Genomic DNA, 18,977 nt, shown 5'->3' with positions numbered 1-18,977 from the left:
GGTCAGTTACCATAGAATGCTTCTGAGCTTTACTACTTCCTATATAATTCACTTCAAATGTGCCAGGGCATGTGATGACTCGTTTTATTTGGAAGTAGATGACAGTGCTATTTGTGCTGTCCTTGTTATTGAGGATGAATCTTCGGACTTAGGGGAATGTGGGCTTCGGTGTGTATTGAGTGTGGTCTGTGGCTGAGTCCCACTGAGAGCAGCAGCACACATCTGGAAGACGGCTGACTGGGATTGGGAGTCCGTGTCTCAGTTTGAGAAACCGCTAATGCTAAGGGACCCGTATGGTGATCAGACCTGTGACCGTAGCCTCGTTTGCACCTTGGTTTGGCTGAGGTGATAAGGCATGTGGCACCAGTAGAAATGGACTGGAATTACTGACTCACACTTCTGGAACATCACAATCTTCCTGGTTTTCAGAATAAAACTTTGTGCTTTTGATATAAATATATACGCTATAATAAAATGTTTGACTAATTTATATGGTAATATTCATCAGCCTGTAATTTTTTTTTTTTTTTTTTTTAAATTAATGACCTAGTTAGTAGAAGTTTTTTCTTTTTTTCTATTCTGGAGCAAGCTCTTGTTTTCCCTTCCTGTCAAATAGAGAATAGACACAGGAGCGAAATCCCTGATTTCACTGACATGTTTCTTGAGCCGTTACTTTCCATTCCTCAACTCCACTTTTCCCCAGGATTTGCCTGGAAGCACCCAGATTGTTTTGGATTTCATTTGCCGCCTTTAAGTTAAAGGTATTAAGGACTGACTACCGGTAGGAGAGAAGTGATCAGCACACTGAATAAGCTAATCCTGAAGGGTTGTTCGGTTTTGTTCTCTGAAACAGGAATTCTGGAAGAACTATTTAAGGTGTAACTTCCAGGTGTGTGTGTGTGTGTATGTATATATATATACATATATATATATATATATATATATATATATATATATATACACATATATATATAATGTTTTTTTTTGTTTGTTTGTTTTTTTTACATTCCAAGGGAAGTGTTCTGGGTTTTGTATGTAAGTGTGACTGGGTTTATTCTGGGAACCACTGAGGAGTGCCATAATTTGCACTTAAAGACTTTAACTTTCACATATTTAGTAGTACGTTAGTACTGAGGTTAGTACTGAGCACAGTAAATTGACACTTTTTATTTTTCTTTATTTTGCTTTAGTACCACAAACTACTTTTAAGAAAAATGTCCTCTTCTCTGTTTCTTAAGAAATAATGAGTGTACTAAGCAAGGGGATAATTCACATTTCAAAATGAACTTTGGTGGGCTGTCCAGACAGATGAAATGTCCCAACAGATGACTGAAAGGATCCATCAAAGACTTTTGTTTCATTTGGTAAAAGTAAGCTTCTGACAAAAGATTTTTTTTAATTGGGTTGCTACCACTCCATTTACTGCCTGCTAACTCCGTGTCATTTTATCTATGGTAGTGGGGAGAATACGAATTTAAAATTATTCTCTATGAGATAGAGAGGGGTAACATTCTCATCCAGTTACACCATTAGTGGGCTCTTTCAAATTTTGTGTAATAAGCTCACAGTGTCCTATAACTTACCTTTAGGAAAACTGAGTGTTCTTTAACAGTCCTGTTCCCCCTTTAAAAGGGAATTAACATGACGTGGCGCCTGGGTGGCTCGGTCGGTTAAGCATCCGACTTCGGCTCAGGTCAGGATCTTACAGTTTGTGAGTTCAAGCCCCGCATCGGGCTCTGTGCTGACAGCCTGGAGCCTGGAGCCTGCTTCGGACTCTGTGTCTCCCTCTCTCTCTGCCCCTTTCCTGCTCACGCTCTGTCTCCCAAAAATAAATAAACATTAAAAGTGAATTCACGTGGGGTGCCTGGGTGGCTTAGTAGGTTAAGCATCCGACTCTTGATTTCTGCTCAGGTATGATATCACGTTTCCTGGGTTCAAGCCCCACATCAGTCTGCGCTGATGGTGCCGAGCCTGCAGGGATTATTTTTCTCTCTTTCAAAATAAATAGACTTAAAAAAAAAAATGAATAACGGGCTGACCAAAGAACATGAATCTGGTTTAATAAGTGGATTTTTTTTTACAGGATGAAAAAACTAGATTGAGACAAAGTGATCCTGAAGTTAACCTTGGGGTATTTTTTGAGAAAAATAAAGATGTCCGTTTACTATTCTCAAAAATCAGTCACGTATTTCAATTCTTAAACTGATTCCGGACAGAGGTGCACTTGTCAAATTTAAGCTTAAGGCTGTTCATTTCGGTTTTGCATCTATGTGATACGCATTTTAAAACCCTGAAAATCCTTTGCGTTGATTTCCATAGTGGACGTTTGTTACCACGTCACAGGTCTCCGAAAAGCAGACTCCTCGAAGAGGTATTTGTTTGCTTGCTTAAGCTGATGGCGGGGGGTTGGGGGGTTGGGGGGGGGCGGTTACAAACATGAATAAAATGTTGATTATGAATTGCTTAGCATGTAATAGTGAAGTCAAAACCATTCTCATACGCCTTGAAGAATTAGATTTGAACTTTTTTCTGAGTATGAAAATGATAAAATTATTGGATCGTTCACTTGGTTTCTTAAAACAGCATGGTTCTTCCTGCTGTTTACTATTCAAACACTTAGGAGTCTTTTGGTAAAATACGAAACATCATCAAATTGATTTCCTCTGGTAAAATCCTTCCAAAATACAATTTGGCATGACAATTTAACTTTACCCAGTGCTACATATATGGGAAAACGTGATCGTTAGTTTACAAAAAAACAAAAACAAGGAGTCAGGTATGCACTCTACTGAGCATATTGGCTTTTACCGTGCTTTAAACATTTTAAACTAGTAACTTCCAAAATCAAAATCTTGAATTGCAAAGTTAAGAAAGCTATTTATTTTGTCAACAAGACGACACAACTTAGAAACATGTTTTAAATACAAATTTATTCTTGATGTTGGTTGTGGGTACTAACAGCAATTTCAGGTCTGTAATCACCATGATTTGTTGTTAACATGAGTTTTGTCACAGACTATTGAATGTCTCAGATACTTTGCTGGAATGCCATTGTAAATACCTGGCTGGAAAATAGCTATGGACTGGGGTTTAAAACTTTGAGCCAGTATTTAACCCATTTCAAAAGAGAAATGGAGAATATTTGCAGATGGTGTTGCCAATTTGCATTTCCCACAGCACATTCTGCTTACGAGAGGTGTACCAGAACGACGGGTACCCCAGAACACAGGGTCGTGGGCTGAGGTACTGTCCTCACCAGTTTAACTAAGGCACGGCAGCTTCTCCTCGCCCTGGCATTCAGCTCTGGACATACTTCCATGTGGCATTTAAATCACGACGACGGTCACTGAGCTTTTCAACAATGACAGTCTTCATCAGAACTGTCTATGACATCAACTCGGCGTAAAACAAGTTCTCTTTATTTGCTTTAATAAAGCAAAAAAGTAATAGTGCGAACACTTCCCAAAGTAATGGACGTACGTGCAAAACTTCCGGTTACGTGTTCTGAGGCGGGGAGGGAGTGGTTACAGGAAGAGGTCTTACTTCCAATAGCCATGTACTTCTGCCCCTTTTTGAGTTCCAAATCCAAGTGTGTCCAGTATGCCTGCAATACTACAGCAGGAGATCTAGCTTAAAATGAAACCAGCCTCTGTACTGGTTTAAGACGTAGTTTTAATTTTAAGACAATTATTAGAAAGTAGTCACTAATTCGGAAGCGCGGGAGACATCAGGGCAGCAGGACAGAAGGGTGGGATGGAGTCAGCCCTGTGGAATGCTGGACACAAAGTAATACCCACAGTTCTAAAATTCACTTTTATTGTAGAACATTAATACTCATGTACCTGCTAACCCAGTGATAATTCCTAAGCTTAGTAGTTCACAACCGTTTTAGAAAGCACATAATATTAACATTCAAATAAAGCATCGTAGAAACTTTTGTAAAGAAATGCTTACTATTGTTAAAAGCCTTGGTCCATTCTGAAAGATTAACATTGAATTTTTAAAAATCGAAAGAGAAGAGTTTCTCCCTACAGAATAAAGAACAATTTGCTGTCAAGTGTATTTTAAGCGCCTGGAATAAACTGGGCCAAATGTTCACAGGCAGTTAACCGCTTGTACGAGGACTCGTTTCGCTTGACTCAGCACCAGGTAAAAGAAGAGTAAATATGCCCTTGAAGATGTGGTTGGGTTTCCCCTCCGCCTCATCGCCCCGCTCTTCCCAGCAGGCCACGGGACAGAAGCGTGCATCCTTGCTGCCCCGCGAAGAAACCAAATTGTCATCACTCTTAGATGGCGGCCCAGCATGCAAACACAGTTCTCCTGCCAGACGACGGGGCAGCAGGGAAAGCGAGGTGTCCGCTTCTCTGATGAACAAAGAACTTCAGCAAACTCGGTTACCTTCCCGGTCCTTTTCAGCCTTTCAGGTAAATCCTTCTTAATTGCTACACCTGATTACTAATTAGGCTTGTTCCCTCTGTCAAGGGAATGCTCCCCAGGCACACCTGTTCCTACTTCCTGATGACCAAGTATGCTTACTTCACTTCGGGCCGTGGCTTTGCTTTTCTTTTTGTACTTTAACTGGTTACTCTTCAATGCAGAGGTTACACACTGATCAGAAACTGGCAAGTAGGTCATATTTCTGGCAAGTAGCACATATTTCTTAACCTGAGTAACACCCAGAAACATAAGACTGTAATGACATTTTCTGTGGACAGTTCAACTTCGGTGCTTCTGCAAGAACTTCTAGGGTCACTTTCTAACATTTTCCTCAGGACACGTATTCTCAAAAGACAACATGTCATAGGAAAGTAGTATTTTCCTATATGCTAGTTTAATACAATTGTATAGCAGACTGAAAATTCTGAGTAAACTGAAGGTATGTTTAACGACAAATACAGCAAAAATGGCTATGCTTGTAAGTTTCTTAGTATAAAGGCAGCAGTGAATTTGCATCCTGAAACTAGTGCGCGTTTCCAGTTGTTTTCTGGAATTTGATAGACCTAGTGTCTCACAAAACCATGTACCATAATGCTAGTGATGCCGTTTTTTGGGCAACAGTCTATGCAAATTTCTCTCATGAGATACTTTCCAGAGTGACGTGGAATTTTTTTTATTAGCTTTTCCAGAAAAATAAAATTTGTATCACTTGCTCTTCTGAGCAAAACTTACGTTATTTCCGATTGCTCTTTTAATTATCCTTTAGACAAATTTTCAGAAGTTAAGACATATCTGATATTTTTTAATTGCATGCCCATAGAAGATAAGTGGATAAAACACATTGGACGGAAATATGAATCTTCGTCATTGGACACATCCTTAATTTCCAGAATAAAATCAGTACAACTGAAACTAATACAATTTTCAAAAAAATTCATACATGGCAGGCTGCGGACGAGGAGCCCTGCTCATCTTACTGGTTTTATGCACTTTTCCTCATGGAGTAACTGATGCTTTCTGGTTTGCTTGCGGAACCCTTGTTTGTAGGAAAGCATAGACATAGGGCCAGATCTTGTTGGTTTCTGTTCCGGAGAATGTTTCCAACACCCCCTTTTTCCTAAAGATGACAAACAGAAAAACACAGGTGTGACTCTAACTAATGAGCTTTTTCAAAGTGATTGTTGTTGTTTTCTTTTTTTAAATGTTGATTTATTTTGAGAGAGAGAGCAGGGTCTGACACGGAGCTCAAACCCACGAACCATGAGATCATGACCTGAGCAGGAACCAAGAGTCAAACGCTTAATGACTAAGCCACCCAGGTGCCCCTCAAAGTGATTCTTCAAAGATGGTGATGTGAGGGGCGCCTGGCTGGCTCAGTCGGTAGAACATCCAAGTCTTGATCTCAGGGTGGTGAGTTCAAGCCCTTGAGGGGTAGAGTTTACTTTAAAAAAAAAAAAAAAAAAAAGTGGATTTAGGGGTCTCAGTAAGCTGTGATCCAGAGAAAGAGGCATTGGCTTAGCGTTGGTAAACCTAGATTTTAGTTTCAGCTATGCCCTCTGGCTTATGGAAACAGTCACTTGAAAAATAGTAGCACTTATTTATTGAGTATGTGCTCAGTGTTTTAAATATACTGGCTCACTTAATCCTTTCTGGAGCTCAGATTCCTTTTGTTACTGATACAACTGTGTGTTTAGAAAGTAACAGCCCAGATCACAAACGGAGTAGCTCCCCAACACGGGGCCTGTCAGATACCTTTCCTTGCCTCTGTCTACTTCCCCACTTGCAAAACTGCTGTCTAATACTTGCTTGTGCTTCCTTCTTTTTGCCTAGTTTTATTTCTTCCTCTATGCTATCCTTTCACATTTTAGAGGAAAAGGGAATACAGAGTTTTTATTGAGCTTCCTATTGTGTTTCTCCATTTTTCCCCAGGCAGATTTGTCTGGCTTGCCATCAGACCAGCAGCCAGTGTCTGTTTACTCCTGGGGGTGAGATCAGAATCCCAGGGTTGCTCCTCAAAAGACAGACTCCCTCCAGACATGCTGGCATTCCTCTCTTTGCTTACCCTCCTCCTGCAACCCACACTCACACAGTGTCTTCAAGGCTGAACCCTGCTTTCTTCCTGAAAACAGGATCATCGTACCTTTGCAACTTTTCACCTGGTTTTCAGAGGCTTCCCTGGGGACAAAAGCATTCCTCTCTCGATACCTCATACAATTGGCCAGAGTTAAGACTAACTTTGAGTAATTCCCACTGTTTTCTTGGTTAAGAAACATCTGCTAAGGAAAGGCACTATGCAAATAGTGTAGTCTCTGCATATTAGAAGCCCTCCTAAATTCACAGGCATCTTGTCAAGCTTTCAAGAGAACAAGCTTCTTAACTGCTGTGGCCTCCTGAATCAAGCCAGTGTTACAAGTGAGTTAATTACTGAGGGCACAAGTGCAGGCACCTATTGTATACAATTGTATACAATCCTAAAGCTGTACCTTGGATGAACATGTGCCCTTTTAATTTCTATGTAATAAAACCTGCTTCAACTGTAGGTCGTTTAAAGAGTTAAGAACATAAAGCTGTTTGTTAACACAGACCTAATTACTCTGTAAATGTCCCACTGCTGAAAGAGTTTTAAAACCAAATACAACTGTCAGTATTTAAAATATCAGTGCAGGGGCACCTGGGTGGCTCAGTCGGTGAAGCATCCGACTTTGGCTCAGGTCGTGATCTCGTGGTTCGTGGGTTCCTGTGCTGACAGCTTGGAGCCTGGAGCCTACTTCAGATTCTGTGCCTCCCTCTGTCTCTGCCTCTCCCCTGCTCATGCTCTGTCTCTTTTTCTCTCTCAAAAAATAAATAAACATTAAAAATAATTAAAAATAAATAAAAATATCAACGCATATTGATATTCCATATACACCACTCTTAGTTTTTGGTTAAGTCCAGCCCTAGTTCTGCATGCAGGCGTTTAGCAGGAAAAGCTTCAATTAATGGCAAGAGGTAGCAAAAGCCGGAAGCCTGGAAAGACCAGGTTTATCTCCTAAGACAGGGACCTGGATCCTTATGTTTCCTCTCTGCAGCTTTCCCGACCCCTCTTCCCACATCGGGAGAGAAGTAACCGGTGGTTACCTCCATGGATAGGCTCGCAGGGTTCTTATCTGCTCAGCAACAATGCCTTCTCCCTTCTGCTTACTTTTGAGTGAATAACAAAACCCCTTTTGGGAAACACCACCTTCACCAAACCAGGTCCATGCGATTTGGGTGGGACTCTCCCCACTTCCCAGCTTCAAGAATGGACATGATCAGAGCCAATCAGTGCCGACCAGAGGGCTTTTGCTGCCAAAGACGCTCTCTTTTCTGCTCAGTAGCTCAACTGGTAGGAGATAAGCTGGGGTGTTGAGAGGCTCACGGAGGGACAGCCCGCCTGAGATCGAAGCCGCCAACATGGAAAAGTAGAGCCGAGTGTGACCGAGGCCTGAGGACACTGAACACTGGACACAGGAACTATCGTTGGACCTTGTGGTTACAATACTTTCCCCTTTTGCTTAAAGTTAGTGTGAATTAGGTTCCTGACTGATAGCAGCACACAGCACGTTGTACGGTAACCACGATCTACCCAGCTCTCAGCCTCCCCCACATATGGCAGATACAACTTCCTGGAGGCCCGGCCTTGATCCGCGTGGACCAACGTTTGGCACGGTGTCAACAGAGGGAATAATAATAGCAGCTACCACTGAGTGATTTATTAGTGCCAGGGCTGCGGGAAGTCTTCATGTGGATTCTCTCAGTTCCCTTAATAACCCTATACGGTACGTACTGTTTACTATTGCTCTGACTTGACACACACAAAGAATGTGTGCCACAAAGGTTGAATGCCTTGCCCGGGGCCACACACGCACAGCTGGTAACCAGTAGAGACAAGCTCATTCTAGGAACCACGGAGTTATGGGTAACAGCGACCCCAGAAAGTGCCCTTGTAATTTCGCCCTCCAGAAAGTACTACTAGAATAGTCTGGAGACTGCTGCTTCCGATTTCGCTGCATACCTGCCCCATTACAACAACACCACCGATTACACAGGGTTTACTATGGGTCAGACACAATCCTAGGAGTTACAGTAACTCACCCTTTCGACCCTCTATTCTTACCCCCATTTAAGCAAGAGGTGAAGACCAGGTGAATAAACAACGAGCGGGGATGTGAACTTGGGGAGTCTGGCTCCAGAGTCTGCTCCAACCACAACACTGTGCTGTCTTGACTCTGAAGCACCGTTCAGGTAGTGCGTGTGTGAAGGGAAAGGGGATGGGAGGGATCCCTCCTCCATAAGCAGAGGGAAAGCCGGACTAAGGAGACTGGGTCACAGATTTATCCAGGAGAGTTCCCGTAGGTGTTGTGGGATAGGAACTTCCCGAAGAGCGGACAGAACTGTGTGAGAATATAAGCTTTCGAAGACTGTGAGCCAAACGAGGGGAGGATAGGGAGCCGCCTGAAGCTTCCATGCGCCCTCCAGTGGCACAGGTGGCGGGCATTCCTCGACTCGCAGCCCCAGCGCTCACGGCAGCCTGCCCTTTACCTGCCAGCAGAGTTCGGGCGACGTCGGTCCACTCCGAGTTCCAGGTGGGGACCGGCCAGTCTCCTCCTTCCCAAGCAGGGGCCGGCTCCAGAATGAGCGGTCACCTAAGCCTAAAACAGTCGGTGCAAGGTGCTCCCTGACCACAGTGGCTGCTCAAATTGGTGCAGTCTTCACGACGTGTGGGGCTTTTGTCCACTGGGGGGAAAGCTGACCCCTCAGCCCTCCGTGAAAGAGGACGCCCTGCCTGTTTCCTGGCTACTGTGTGTGAGCATGCGGGGAGTCTAAGGACAAAGCCCACAGAAAGCTGGGAGAACGCCAACATTCTGTCCAGACCTCGTGGTGACCGAAGCCCAGCCTACCTCCGGGACTTCTCTGTTACACACGCTACATTTCCCCCTTACCGTTCAAACCAGTTTGAATCGGATCTTCTGGTATGTTAGCATTCCAGCTGGAAAGCATGGGTTAACTGAAAACCGACTTGGTGTTTCATCACGCAAGAGAAGCTCTGAAGAGCGACAAACTCACTGGTAATATTCCAGGACCGGCTCTGTTTGGGCTTCGTACGCCTTCAGTCTCTTGACAACTGTCTCTGGCTTATCGTCCTCACGCTGAATGAGAGGCTCTCCAGTCAGGTCATCAATGCCCTATGGAAGAGTTAGGAGAGGCTGGTACCAAACATCTCAGTTTTGAAGCATAGTTTTATAAGCAGCTAAGTGATGTTTAAACATCTGTGTGCAAGTACCAAGCACAAAAGCGTGCTTTTCAGTAAACAGAAGCAAATCCAAACATAGATCATTTTGCAGCACAGGGCCACGAGACCCCAGGATCATCTCCAGCCTCTAAATAATTTCGTACGTACGCAGAATGAATCAGCTATAGACTGGGAATCTCAACTGCAGACCCTCTCAAGTGGTCACTAATCCTTATCACCCCAACTCCTCACACACCGCCTGGCACGCAGTAGGAAATCCGCAAATACTTCTGAACGAGTACCAAGCCCCCTGTCGCTCCTGGGGACTCCTTTCCCAACAAGCTGAGTGGACGGGACTCGTCCACTGCGCCAAGTGACCCCAGAGCGTCCCCCTGGAGCTTTGGTCAGGCGTCACAGAACTTCCGTCTGTGAGGGCAAGAGGAATCAGAGACCGTCTGCTCCGTGAGAGGCCGGGCCAGTGCCACCACAGCCACTCACCACGGTTTTGGGAGGGTTGAACTCAATGTTGTAGACTCGGCCGCTGGCGGGATGAATCCAGCGAGCAGTGAGACGCTGCTTAATGACCTCAAAGGGCACGTTCAGATTCATCACCGTGTCTATCTGATAAGCTCTGTCCAGGGCTTCTGCCTGTGGAAGCGTCCTTGGAAAACCTTTACAAATTCAACAACAACAATGACAAAAGAGTAAGGGGAGGAAGGGAGTGGGGGAGGAGGGGAGAGAAGGAAGAGGATTCATTAATGTTGAACAGTCCGAAAACAAAGCAAGAATACCAGGCAGGCTGATCACAGCTGTAGGGCAATTGGGATGACGGTTAATTCTGTGAGTCAACTCGCCTGGACCATGGGGTGTCCGGATACTTGGTCAAGTGTTACCCTGGGTTGTGTCTGAGAAGCTGTTTTGGGATAAGAGTAACATTTAAGTCAGCGGACTAAGTGAAGCAGACTGTTCCCCTGATGTGGGTGGGCCTCGCCTAAGCCACCCAAGGCCTGAACAAACCTAAAGAGCTGACTCTCCCCTCCAAATAAGGGGGAGTTCTTCCTGCCTGCTTGCCTGCCCTGGAGTTGAGACTGAGACCTCGGTTTTTTCCCGCCTTCGACTCAAACTGAGGCCAGCTCCTCCTGGCTGTCAAGCCTGCTGGCCTTCGGACTGGAGCCAGATCGCCCATCGGCTCTCTTGGGTCTCTGCATGCTCACCCTGAAGATCTTAGGACTCCAGCCTCCATCATCATGTGAGCCAATTCCTCAAAATAAATACCTGTCTCTCTCTCTCTCCCACCCCCCACACCCGAGTATCAACCTGCCCTCAAGGATTCCACCACATCTCTTGCTGGGGAAAGTTCACAGCTGGATTGTAAATTACTCTCCACCGTTCCTTCTCCCTTTTGTCGTGACCCTCCCTCACCATAAAATATTCTCGAAGGAGGGGGAAGGAACAAGTCACATCTAAAGGGAGCACAGAAATCGTGTAGTCCACTCCCATCGTTCCCTTCAGATGAACAAGCAGGTCCAGAGAAGACGAGTGGCCCAAGTCTTCGGGTGCTGGATGGCGGCATTCAGGCCCCCTGCCCACCAGACGTGCGTCCATAGCCACGAAATGCTCCTTCTCTGCCCCCGCTCCTCACTCTGGACAGCTGAGGTGCTCCCAACACCACTTACCGTCCAACAGCCAGCTGCACTGAGTGAGGTTTTTCAGCTCGTGTAGAGCCAGCCGAGTCATGACATCATCTGGGATGAGCTTCCCTTGGTCGATGAAAGTCTTGGCTAACACGCCGATTTCTACAGCAGGGCAGGGAGACGAAACCTATCAGCAGGTGTATTTGTTTTATCCCATTCCAGACCCCCTAGGAAACCGCTAAAGAGGACCTCTGGATAGCACACTCATATCATAATGTGCATTGTCAACAGAAGTTGCAAAATAATCTACACCTATTTCAAATTCTCTATTATATAAAAATATATATATATATATCGGGGCGCCTGGGTGGCGCAGTCGGTTAAGCGTCCTACTTCGGCCAGGTCACGATCTCGCGGTCCGTGAGTTCGAGCCCCGCGTCGGGCTCTGGGCTGATGGCTCAGAGCCTGGAGCCTGTTTCCGATTCTGTGTCTCCCTCTCTCTCTCTGCCCCTCCCCCGTTCATGCTCTGTCTCTCTCTCTGTCCCAAAAATAAATAAACGTTGAAAAAAAAAATTAAAAAAAAATATATATAAATGCAAATGTATAGACAGAAAAAAAAAAAAAAATGGAAAGCCACTCGCAACTCGTTAATAGTAGTCCTCACTGGCGCCTGGGTGGCTCAGTTGGCTGAGCGTCCGAGTCCGACTTGGGCTCAGGTCCTGACCTCACGGTTCGTGAGTTTGAGCCCCGAGTCGGGTTCTCTGCTGTCGGCGCAGCACTTCAGATCCTCTGTCCCTCTCTCTGCCCCTCCCCTGCTTGTTCTCTCTCTTTCTCTCTCAAAAATAAATATTAAACAAAAAATAGTAGCCATCTCTGTGTGATATGTGATTTTTGTACATATTTACACTATTGGGTATTTTATAAATTTTCTATCAGAAAAAATATAATAATAATAGAAATTTTTAAGTTTATTGTGAGAGAGAGAGAGTGGGGGAGGGGCAGAGAAAGCTGGAGAGAGAATCTCAAGCAGGTCCCCACTCAGTGTGGAGCCCAATGTGGGGCTCGATCTCACACCTATGAAATCACACCTATGATTTCCTTTTTATTTTCTTTTGTTAATTTATTTTAATGTTTTAATGTTTATTTTTGAGAGAGAGAAAACAAGCAAGGGAGGGGCAGAGAGTGGGGAGGGGGGACAGAGGATCTGAAGTGGGCTCTACATTAATAGCATACAGCCCGGGGGTGCCTAGGTGGCTCAGTCAGTTGAGCTTCCGACTTCCGCTCAGGTCATGATCTCACAGTCTGTGAGTTCGAGCCCCATGTTGGGCTCTGTGCTGACAGCTCAGAGCCTGGAGCCTGCTTCAGATTCTGTGTCTCCCTCTCTCTCTGACCCTCCCCCATTCATGCTCTGTCTCAAAAATAAACATTATAAAAAAAAATTTAATAGCAGACAGCCCCACGTGGGGCTCAAACTCACAAACCGTGAGATCACGACCTGAGCTGAAGTCAGATGCTTAACCACTGAGCCACCCAGGTGCCTCTATTTATTTTTTAAGTTTATTCATTTATTTTGAGAGAGAGAGAATGACACTGTAAGCAGGGGAGAGGCAGAGAGAGAAGGAAAGAGAGAGTCCCAAACAGGCTCTGCACTGCCATCATGGAGCCCGCTGCAGGGCTCAGTCCCACGAACCGTGAGATCACGAGCTGCACTGAGGTCAAGAGCTCGACACTTAACCAACTGAGCCACCCAGGCACCCCTAAAGTGACCCAGCTTTTTAAATGAACAGACTATAATGTTCATAAAAGTAAAGGTTTGGTGTGCTAGTTGCTTTTCAAATATACTTTGAAATTAAAAAATCGTGCCTACCTAAAATTATTTCTTGAATGTCAATACCGCATAAGTGTAAGTGTTTAACTGGCGCTCGAGGAGACCTGAGTGTTCATCCTGGTCTCCCAGCAACTGTTGTTTATTAGTGAGCGAATTCTTCAACCTCTCCTGAACTCAGTTTCTCATCTTTAAGTGAGAAGGCTGGCCTAATGTCTAAGGGTCAGATTCAAGTCTCCTGACTCCAGGGTCAGGGCTGGCCCACCATTACTACAGGTTTGCTACTGTCAACAGGTTGTCTTGTGTCTCCAGGGTCCTTATCACATCCTCTGGGCTGATTTTAAACTTTTTAAACTTTAGCTATAGGGGCGCCTGGGTGGCTCGGTTGGTTAAGCGTCCGACTCTTGATTTTGGCTCAGGTCATGATCTCACAGTTCCAGAGTTCAGGCCTGGCGTTGGGCTCCATGCTGACAGCTCACAACCTGCTCAGGATTCTCTCTCCCTTTCTCTCTGCCCCTCCTCTGCTCACACTGTCTCTGTCTCTCTCAAAATAAATAAACTTCAAAAAATAAAAATGAACTTTAGCTATAGATGACAGCTGTAGGTTATAAAACACAGCACCCTCAGGGCGCCTGGGTGGCTCAGTCGGTTAAGCAGCTGACTTCGGCTCAGGTCGTGATCTCGTGGTTGGTGGGTTTCTGTGCTGACAGCTCGGAGCCTGGAGCCTGCTTCGGATTCTGTGTCTCCCTCTCTCCCTGCCCTTCCCCCGCTCATGCTCTGTCTCTCTCTCTCTCTCTCTGTCTCAAAAACAAATAAACATTAAAAAAAAACTTAAAAAACAAAAACAAAAACACAGCACCCTCATGAAATACCATATTTATAGAAACTCCACAACAGGGGCTTGCTATTGGAAGGACATAAGTATAGGCAGAGATGCTACGAAACATTCATGTACAAGGATAGTCGTAATGGTATTTATTATGGCAAAGAATGGTTAACAACATAAGTGTCCAAATAACAGGGAAATGTTAAAAAATATATCATTCTTAAGACCGCTTCGCGGCATGTGAGCATGCTCAAAATAAGTGAGAAAAAAAGGTATATAAACAATCATTTAGAATGCAACAATTTTGCAAATACAATAGAACCTTGGACTGCACGTAACTTGTTCCGGGAGTGTTCCGCAAGATGAGCAAACATTTCTAATGAATTCTAACTTGATAAACGAGCGATGTCTTGCAAAACGAGTAGTATATGATGCCAAACGTCACATGATCACAATTTCACCCATGGTTCTTGAAATTCACTTTGATATATGAGTGCTTTGAATCGCAGGCATGTTTCTGGAACAAATTATGCTTGCAAACCAAGGTTTTGCTGGACATACAAATGCAACAGAGAAAAAGAGAAAGAAAAAAGCACATAAGGCACTAAAGGATTAATTACAATTGTATCTGGGTGTTGTAATTAGGAGGATTTTAATTTTCTTTTGTATAGTCTTGTGACGTGTTTTTCTTCCTTTATAGTATGTATAGTTCACTTATAGTTTTTTTCAATAGAAGACAACACCTCTTTTCTGGCTCTGATCCTGTGGGAAAGATCCAATCACACACACAAAAGAGAGAAAGAGAGCGAGAGGGAGAGGAAGGAGAGAAATATTCAAAGAGAAAACTATTAGAAGAGAAACATTTTCATTGAGAATATGTTCTTAGTCCTGAGATACTGAACATCTGTAATAACAATCTCCTGAACGCCTCCCTAAGCTCCACTTTGTTTTCTTTGGTAAAGAACTGTCCTTTTAAAAGACTTATTAAAAATGCGAAGGTGCCTGAGGCAAGCTGGACGCCTTTTCCCATGATGCTCTCTTCCCTCCCTCCAGCCTCCTTTCTCCCTGTGGAGCCAGAAAGAGGACAGCAGGCCCGTCAAGGGATGTTAAGGATACACAAAGAGCAATGTTTCTTCATTTTGAAAAAAAGTTTACAATTAAGTAAAACCAATTAAGGCTTTAAACTTAACTTTAAAAAACCTTTTATGTTTTCACAAATTAAGGTAACTTGAACTCTCTGCTGAAGGTGTTCTTTAAACACATCGTTACACCTCACTGCTCGAGTTATTTTTCAGAGGGCCCCTTAAGGATTATGCCTTCCTAGTGTGAGGCTGTTTATTGTTACCTAACTACTGAAGTATGTTGCATCAAGAACATTTAGCAAGCAGGCCAAGCAATTTAACCTTATTTAGAAGCGTTAACTAATGACAAAACATTTTGTATGTTTTAAAGGATCAACGTTAGAAGAGAAAAATGAAAACAGCAATTCGCTAGACTAGGTGCTGAACAGAGAAATCCAAGAGAACTAAAAACATCGAGGTGGTTGTTTTTCTTCCCGTATTTGTCTGCATTTTGAAACAGACAAAAATCCCACCTAAAAATAAGCTAAATGCTCATCAATAGGGGATTAAACAGACCTTAATATTCAGCAAATAGATACCTAAGTAAGCATTACAAGAATGAAACAGATTTTTATGTTTTGATGTGGAAAAACATCCTAGATATAAAGTGAAAATACGCTGGTGCAGAATACATACACAGTATGATTGCATATTTCATAAAATAAGAGATATGTAGGTTATACACACACCTATATACACACATACCTATACACACGTATGTGTATGTGTTATACACACACATTTCCTTTTTTTTTTAAACGTTTATTTATTTTTGAGACAGAGAGAGATAGAGCATGAACGGAGGAGGGGCAGAGAGAGAGGGAGAGACAGAATCCGAAGCAGGCTCCAGGCTCTGAGCCATCAGCCCAGAGCCCGACGCGGGGCTCGAACTCACAGACTGCAAGATCGTGACCTGAGTCGAAGTCGGACGCTTAACCGACTGAGCCACCCAGGCGCCCCTACACACACATTTCTAAAAGGAAACACGAGATCCTGTTCCCCTGTGAAGAATGGGACTGAGGCAGGAAATGAGAGATTTTACTTTTCATTTCATGTACTTCTGTCCTTTTCCCAATTCTTCTTTTACCTCTGTAGGCATTACTTCTATAATTTTTTAAAAGCAGGTTCAGGGGCATGTGGGGCACCTGGGTGGCTCAGTCGGCTAAGCATCCAACTCTTTAAAAACTTTTTTTTGTTACTGCTTATTTTTGAGAGAGACACAGTTTGAGTAGGGGAGGCACAGAGAGAGGGGGAGACACAGAATCTGAAACAGGCTCCAGGCTCCGAGCTGTCAGCACAGAGCCCGATGCGGGGCTTGAAGCAGGGAACGGCAAGATTATGACCTAGTCTGGAGTCGGGCGCTCAACCCGCTGAGCCACCCATGCATCCCAGCATCCAACTCTTGATACGGGCTCAGGTCATGATCTCATGGTCTGTGAATTCCAGCCCTGAACTGGGCTCTGTGCTAACAGTGTGGCCCCTGCTTGGTATTCTCTGTCTCCCTCTCTCTCTTCCAAAAATAAATAGATAAAACTTTAAAAAGATGAATGTGAAAAGGAGGTTCAGGGGCACCTGGGTGGTTCAGGTGGTTAAGCCTCAGACTTTTGATTTCAGCTTGATCTCATGGTTCATGGGATCAGGCCCAAGACTGGCTCTGGGCTGACAGCGCAGAGCCTGCTTGGGATTCTCTCTCCCCCTCTCTCAGCCCCTCCCCTGCTCTCGTTGCATGCGTGCACTCTCTCTCTCTTAAAATATATAAACATTTTAAAAAAATAAAAGGGGGTTCAAAATGAGTTTTTTGGAAAACAAAGGTCAACACCTTTGAGGAAAAAAAACTCATCCTACTGCTGACTTTTTAAAAACACCTTTCGTGGGGCGCCTGGGTGACTCAGTCTGTTAAGCATCTGACTCCTGATCTCAGCTCAGGTCTTGATCTCAGGGTCATGAGTCCAAGCCCCGTACTGGGCTCCACCTTGGGTGTGGAGCTGACTTTAAAAAGATAAGTAAATAAAAATAAAACATAAATACATAAAAGCAGGTTCTTAAGAGATGATTTGCACTGACATAAAACTCATCCACTGTATAGAGTTTGACTGGATTTGGCACTGAGTTATCAGAATTTATCTGGCACGAGAAACGAAACTTCCGATAACTATGCACAAGAATAGCTTTCCTGTCTAAGAAATCTCTGGGGTATCAAAGATCTAAGCCAATTTTTGTGACTACAACGAGCCTAAGAAAAATACTCGGGCCTTCAGATTATGGAAGAAACGTCAGAACCAGAAAATCCCAGTGTAACAAAAAAAAAAAAAAAAAAAAAAAAAAAAAAAAAAAAAGGAAGATCAAACCCTTCAGGTCAAACTTCAGTCCTCCAGGTTAAAGGGCACGTGGAGATCAGGCCACAGCACCCGAGGGAGCAGCAGCGACTGGAACTGGACGTGCTTCTCTAACAAACCAAGCAATTGGTTTACTTTGATCTTTGAACTTCGAACTCGTCCTAAATTCCTAATCTCTTTCACCAATAACCCGCCGGAAGCGGCCCCCGGCCCCCGGAGGCTGGAGCCTTCGGGGCGCAATTGCTCAGCAGCTAAGATCTGCCCCGCTGGGCAGCGGGAGAGGGATGCTGCGTCCGCGACCCTGCGCCCGTAATCCCTGCACCCGCATACCCGGACACGTATCCGGGGGTCTCGCTTCCGGGGGTCTCGTTTCCGGGGGTCTAGCTTCCGAGGGACCCGCATCCCCGCCAGCAAATCCCAACCCGGGCCACGCCGCGCCGCCTCCGCTCCGGCCCGGGCTCCCACCTGTGCCCCGAAGCATGTTGTCTCGGAGCAGGTCCCCGCTGGAGAGGTGCTTTAGCGCGAAGTGCTTGGTGATGCGCGACGACACGGTGCCCTTGCCCGAGCCCGGCGCCCCCATGATGACCGCGCGCAGCAGCCGCGCCGACGCCCCCATGGTCGGAGGGAGCGGCCCGGGCCGCGCGCCCTGCGGAATCCGGCCCGGCTGCGCGCTCGCCCGGGTGTGCGGTGTGCGGTGCGGGGCCGGCCGGCAGAAGGCGGGCGCGGCGCCCGGGCGCTCCCGGAAGTGAGGCGAAGGCCACCGCGGCCGCCCCGCCCGCCCCCGGCCCGCCCCAGCGCCCGCCCCGCGGCTCCCCGGCGCCCCCGCCCGCGCGCCCCGCCCGCGCGGCCCTCGCCGCGGCCTCAGCGACCCCCGCCGGCGCGCCTCCGCGCCTCCTCCCCTCCCCCCCCGCCGCCGCCCCCGCCCCCGCCGCCGCCGGGGCCCGGGAAGTCTCGTCGGCACCCCCCGCGTGCCCTCGGCCTCCCCCAGCTCCGCGCCCGTCCCGCCCCGGCCCTCCCTCGCGTCCCTCCCCACCCCTGCGCCCCCTCGCCCCCTCTCCCTGGTCTCCAGACTGTCCCCTCCTCCCCCACCCCCAGCCCGCACCTCCCCCCCCTCCTCTGCGGCCGGGCGACCGCTCCTCCTCCCCACTTGCTTTCGCGCAGGTTTTAAGGTACGTTGTTGTGCGTAGAATCACAATGGGTGACTAGGCTCGTTTCCAACCCCCCACCACAGGAGGGGACACCCAGCCGAAATTCAGTGAGGTGCCCTGAGTCCCAGCCGTGGAGGGGTGCCTCTGATCTCCCAGGATCACGCTTTCAGATTCAGGAGTAGCTGTTGTTACTTTTAGCGGAGTCTAGAAGTGCCGGCTCCTGCACAAGCTCCATTCTCTGCTTTTGGCAACGCATTGATGCCACGGGTATTTCTTCAGTGAAGCCTCGGCAGTGCGGTGTTGAACAACACCAAGTTTCTGTTCCTGGAAGTTTAAGTTTAGTGGTAGAGGCAGGTCGTCTCAAGGAAACAAATAAAGGAGCAAGGTAATTTGAGATCA

The 18,977-nt window shown here is 46.0% G+C and overlaps 1 protein-coding gene across 1 annotated transcript; it reads right to left on the bottom strand.

The window, feature by feature from the left end:
• Positions 1–2,857: 2,857 nt before the first annotated feature.
• Positions 2,858–18,208, bottom strand: AK3 (adenylate kinase 3). The gene is made up of 5 exons (XM_045469302.1): positions 17,896–18,208; positions 11,365–11,484; positions 10,187–10,359; positions 9,523–9,641; positions 2,858–5,554 (listed from the first exon to the last, which is right to left on the bottom strand). The coding sequence occupies exons 1-5, from the start codon at positions 18,044–18,046 to the stop codon at positions 5,434–5,436; spliced, it is 684 nt and encodes a 227-aa protein (XP_045325258.1). The 5' UTR covers positions 18,047–18,208; the 3' UTR covers positions 2,858–5,433.
• Between the last annotated feature and the right edge of the window lie 769 nt (positions 18,209–18,977).

Source organism: Leopardus geoffroyi, chromosome D4, assembly GCF_018350155.1.
Source record: "Leopardus geoffroyi isolate Oge1 chromosome D4, O.geoffroyi_Oge1_pat1.0, whole genome shotgun sequence".
In the NCBI taxonomy this organism is placed as follows: domain Eukaryota; kingdom Metazoa; phylum Chordata; class Mammalia; order Carnivora; family Felidae; genus Leopardus; species Leopardus geoffroyi.
Note: the sequence above shows the minus strand (reverse complement) of the source record. Positions and strands in the feature narration are given on the sequence as shown.

Excerpts from the sequence above, each read along its gene's own strand:
- AK3 (XM_045469302.1), bottom strand. The coding sequence starts at position 18,046 with ATGGGGGCGTCGGCGCGGCTGCTGCGCGCGGTCATCATGGGGGCGCCG. Across the intron at positions 9,642-10,186 it reads TCAACCCTCCCAAAACCGTG|GGCATTGATGACCTGACTGG; the intron begins GTGAGTGGCTGT and ends ACTCTTCCATAG. Across the intron at positions 5,555-9,522 it reads CCGGTCCTGGAATATTACCA|GAAAAAGGGGGTGTTGGAAA; the intron begins GTGAGTTTGTCG and ends TGTCATCTTTAG.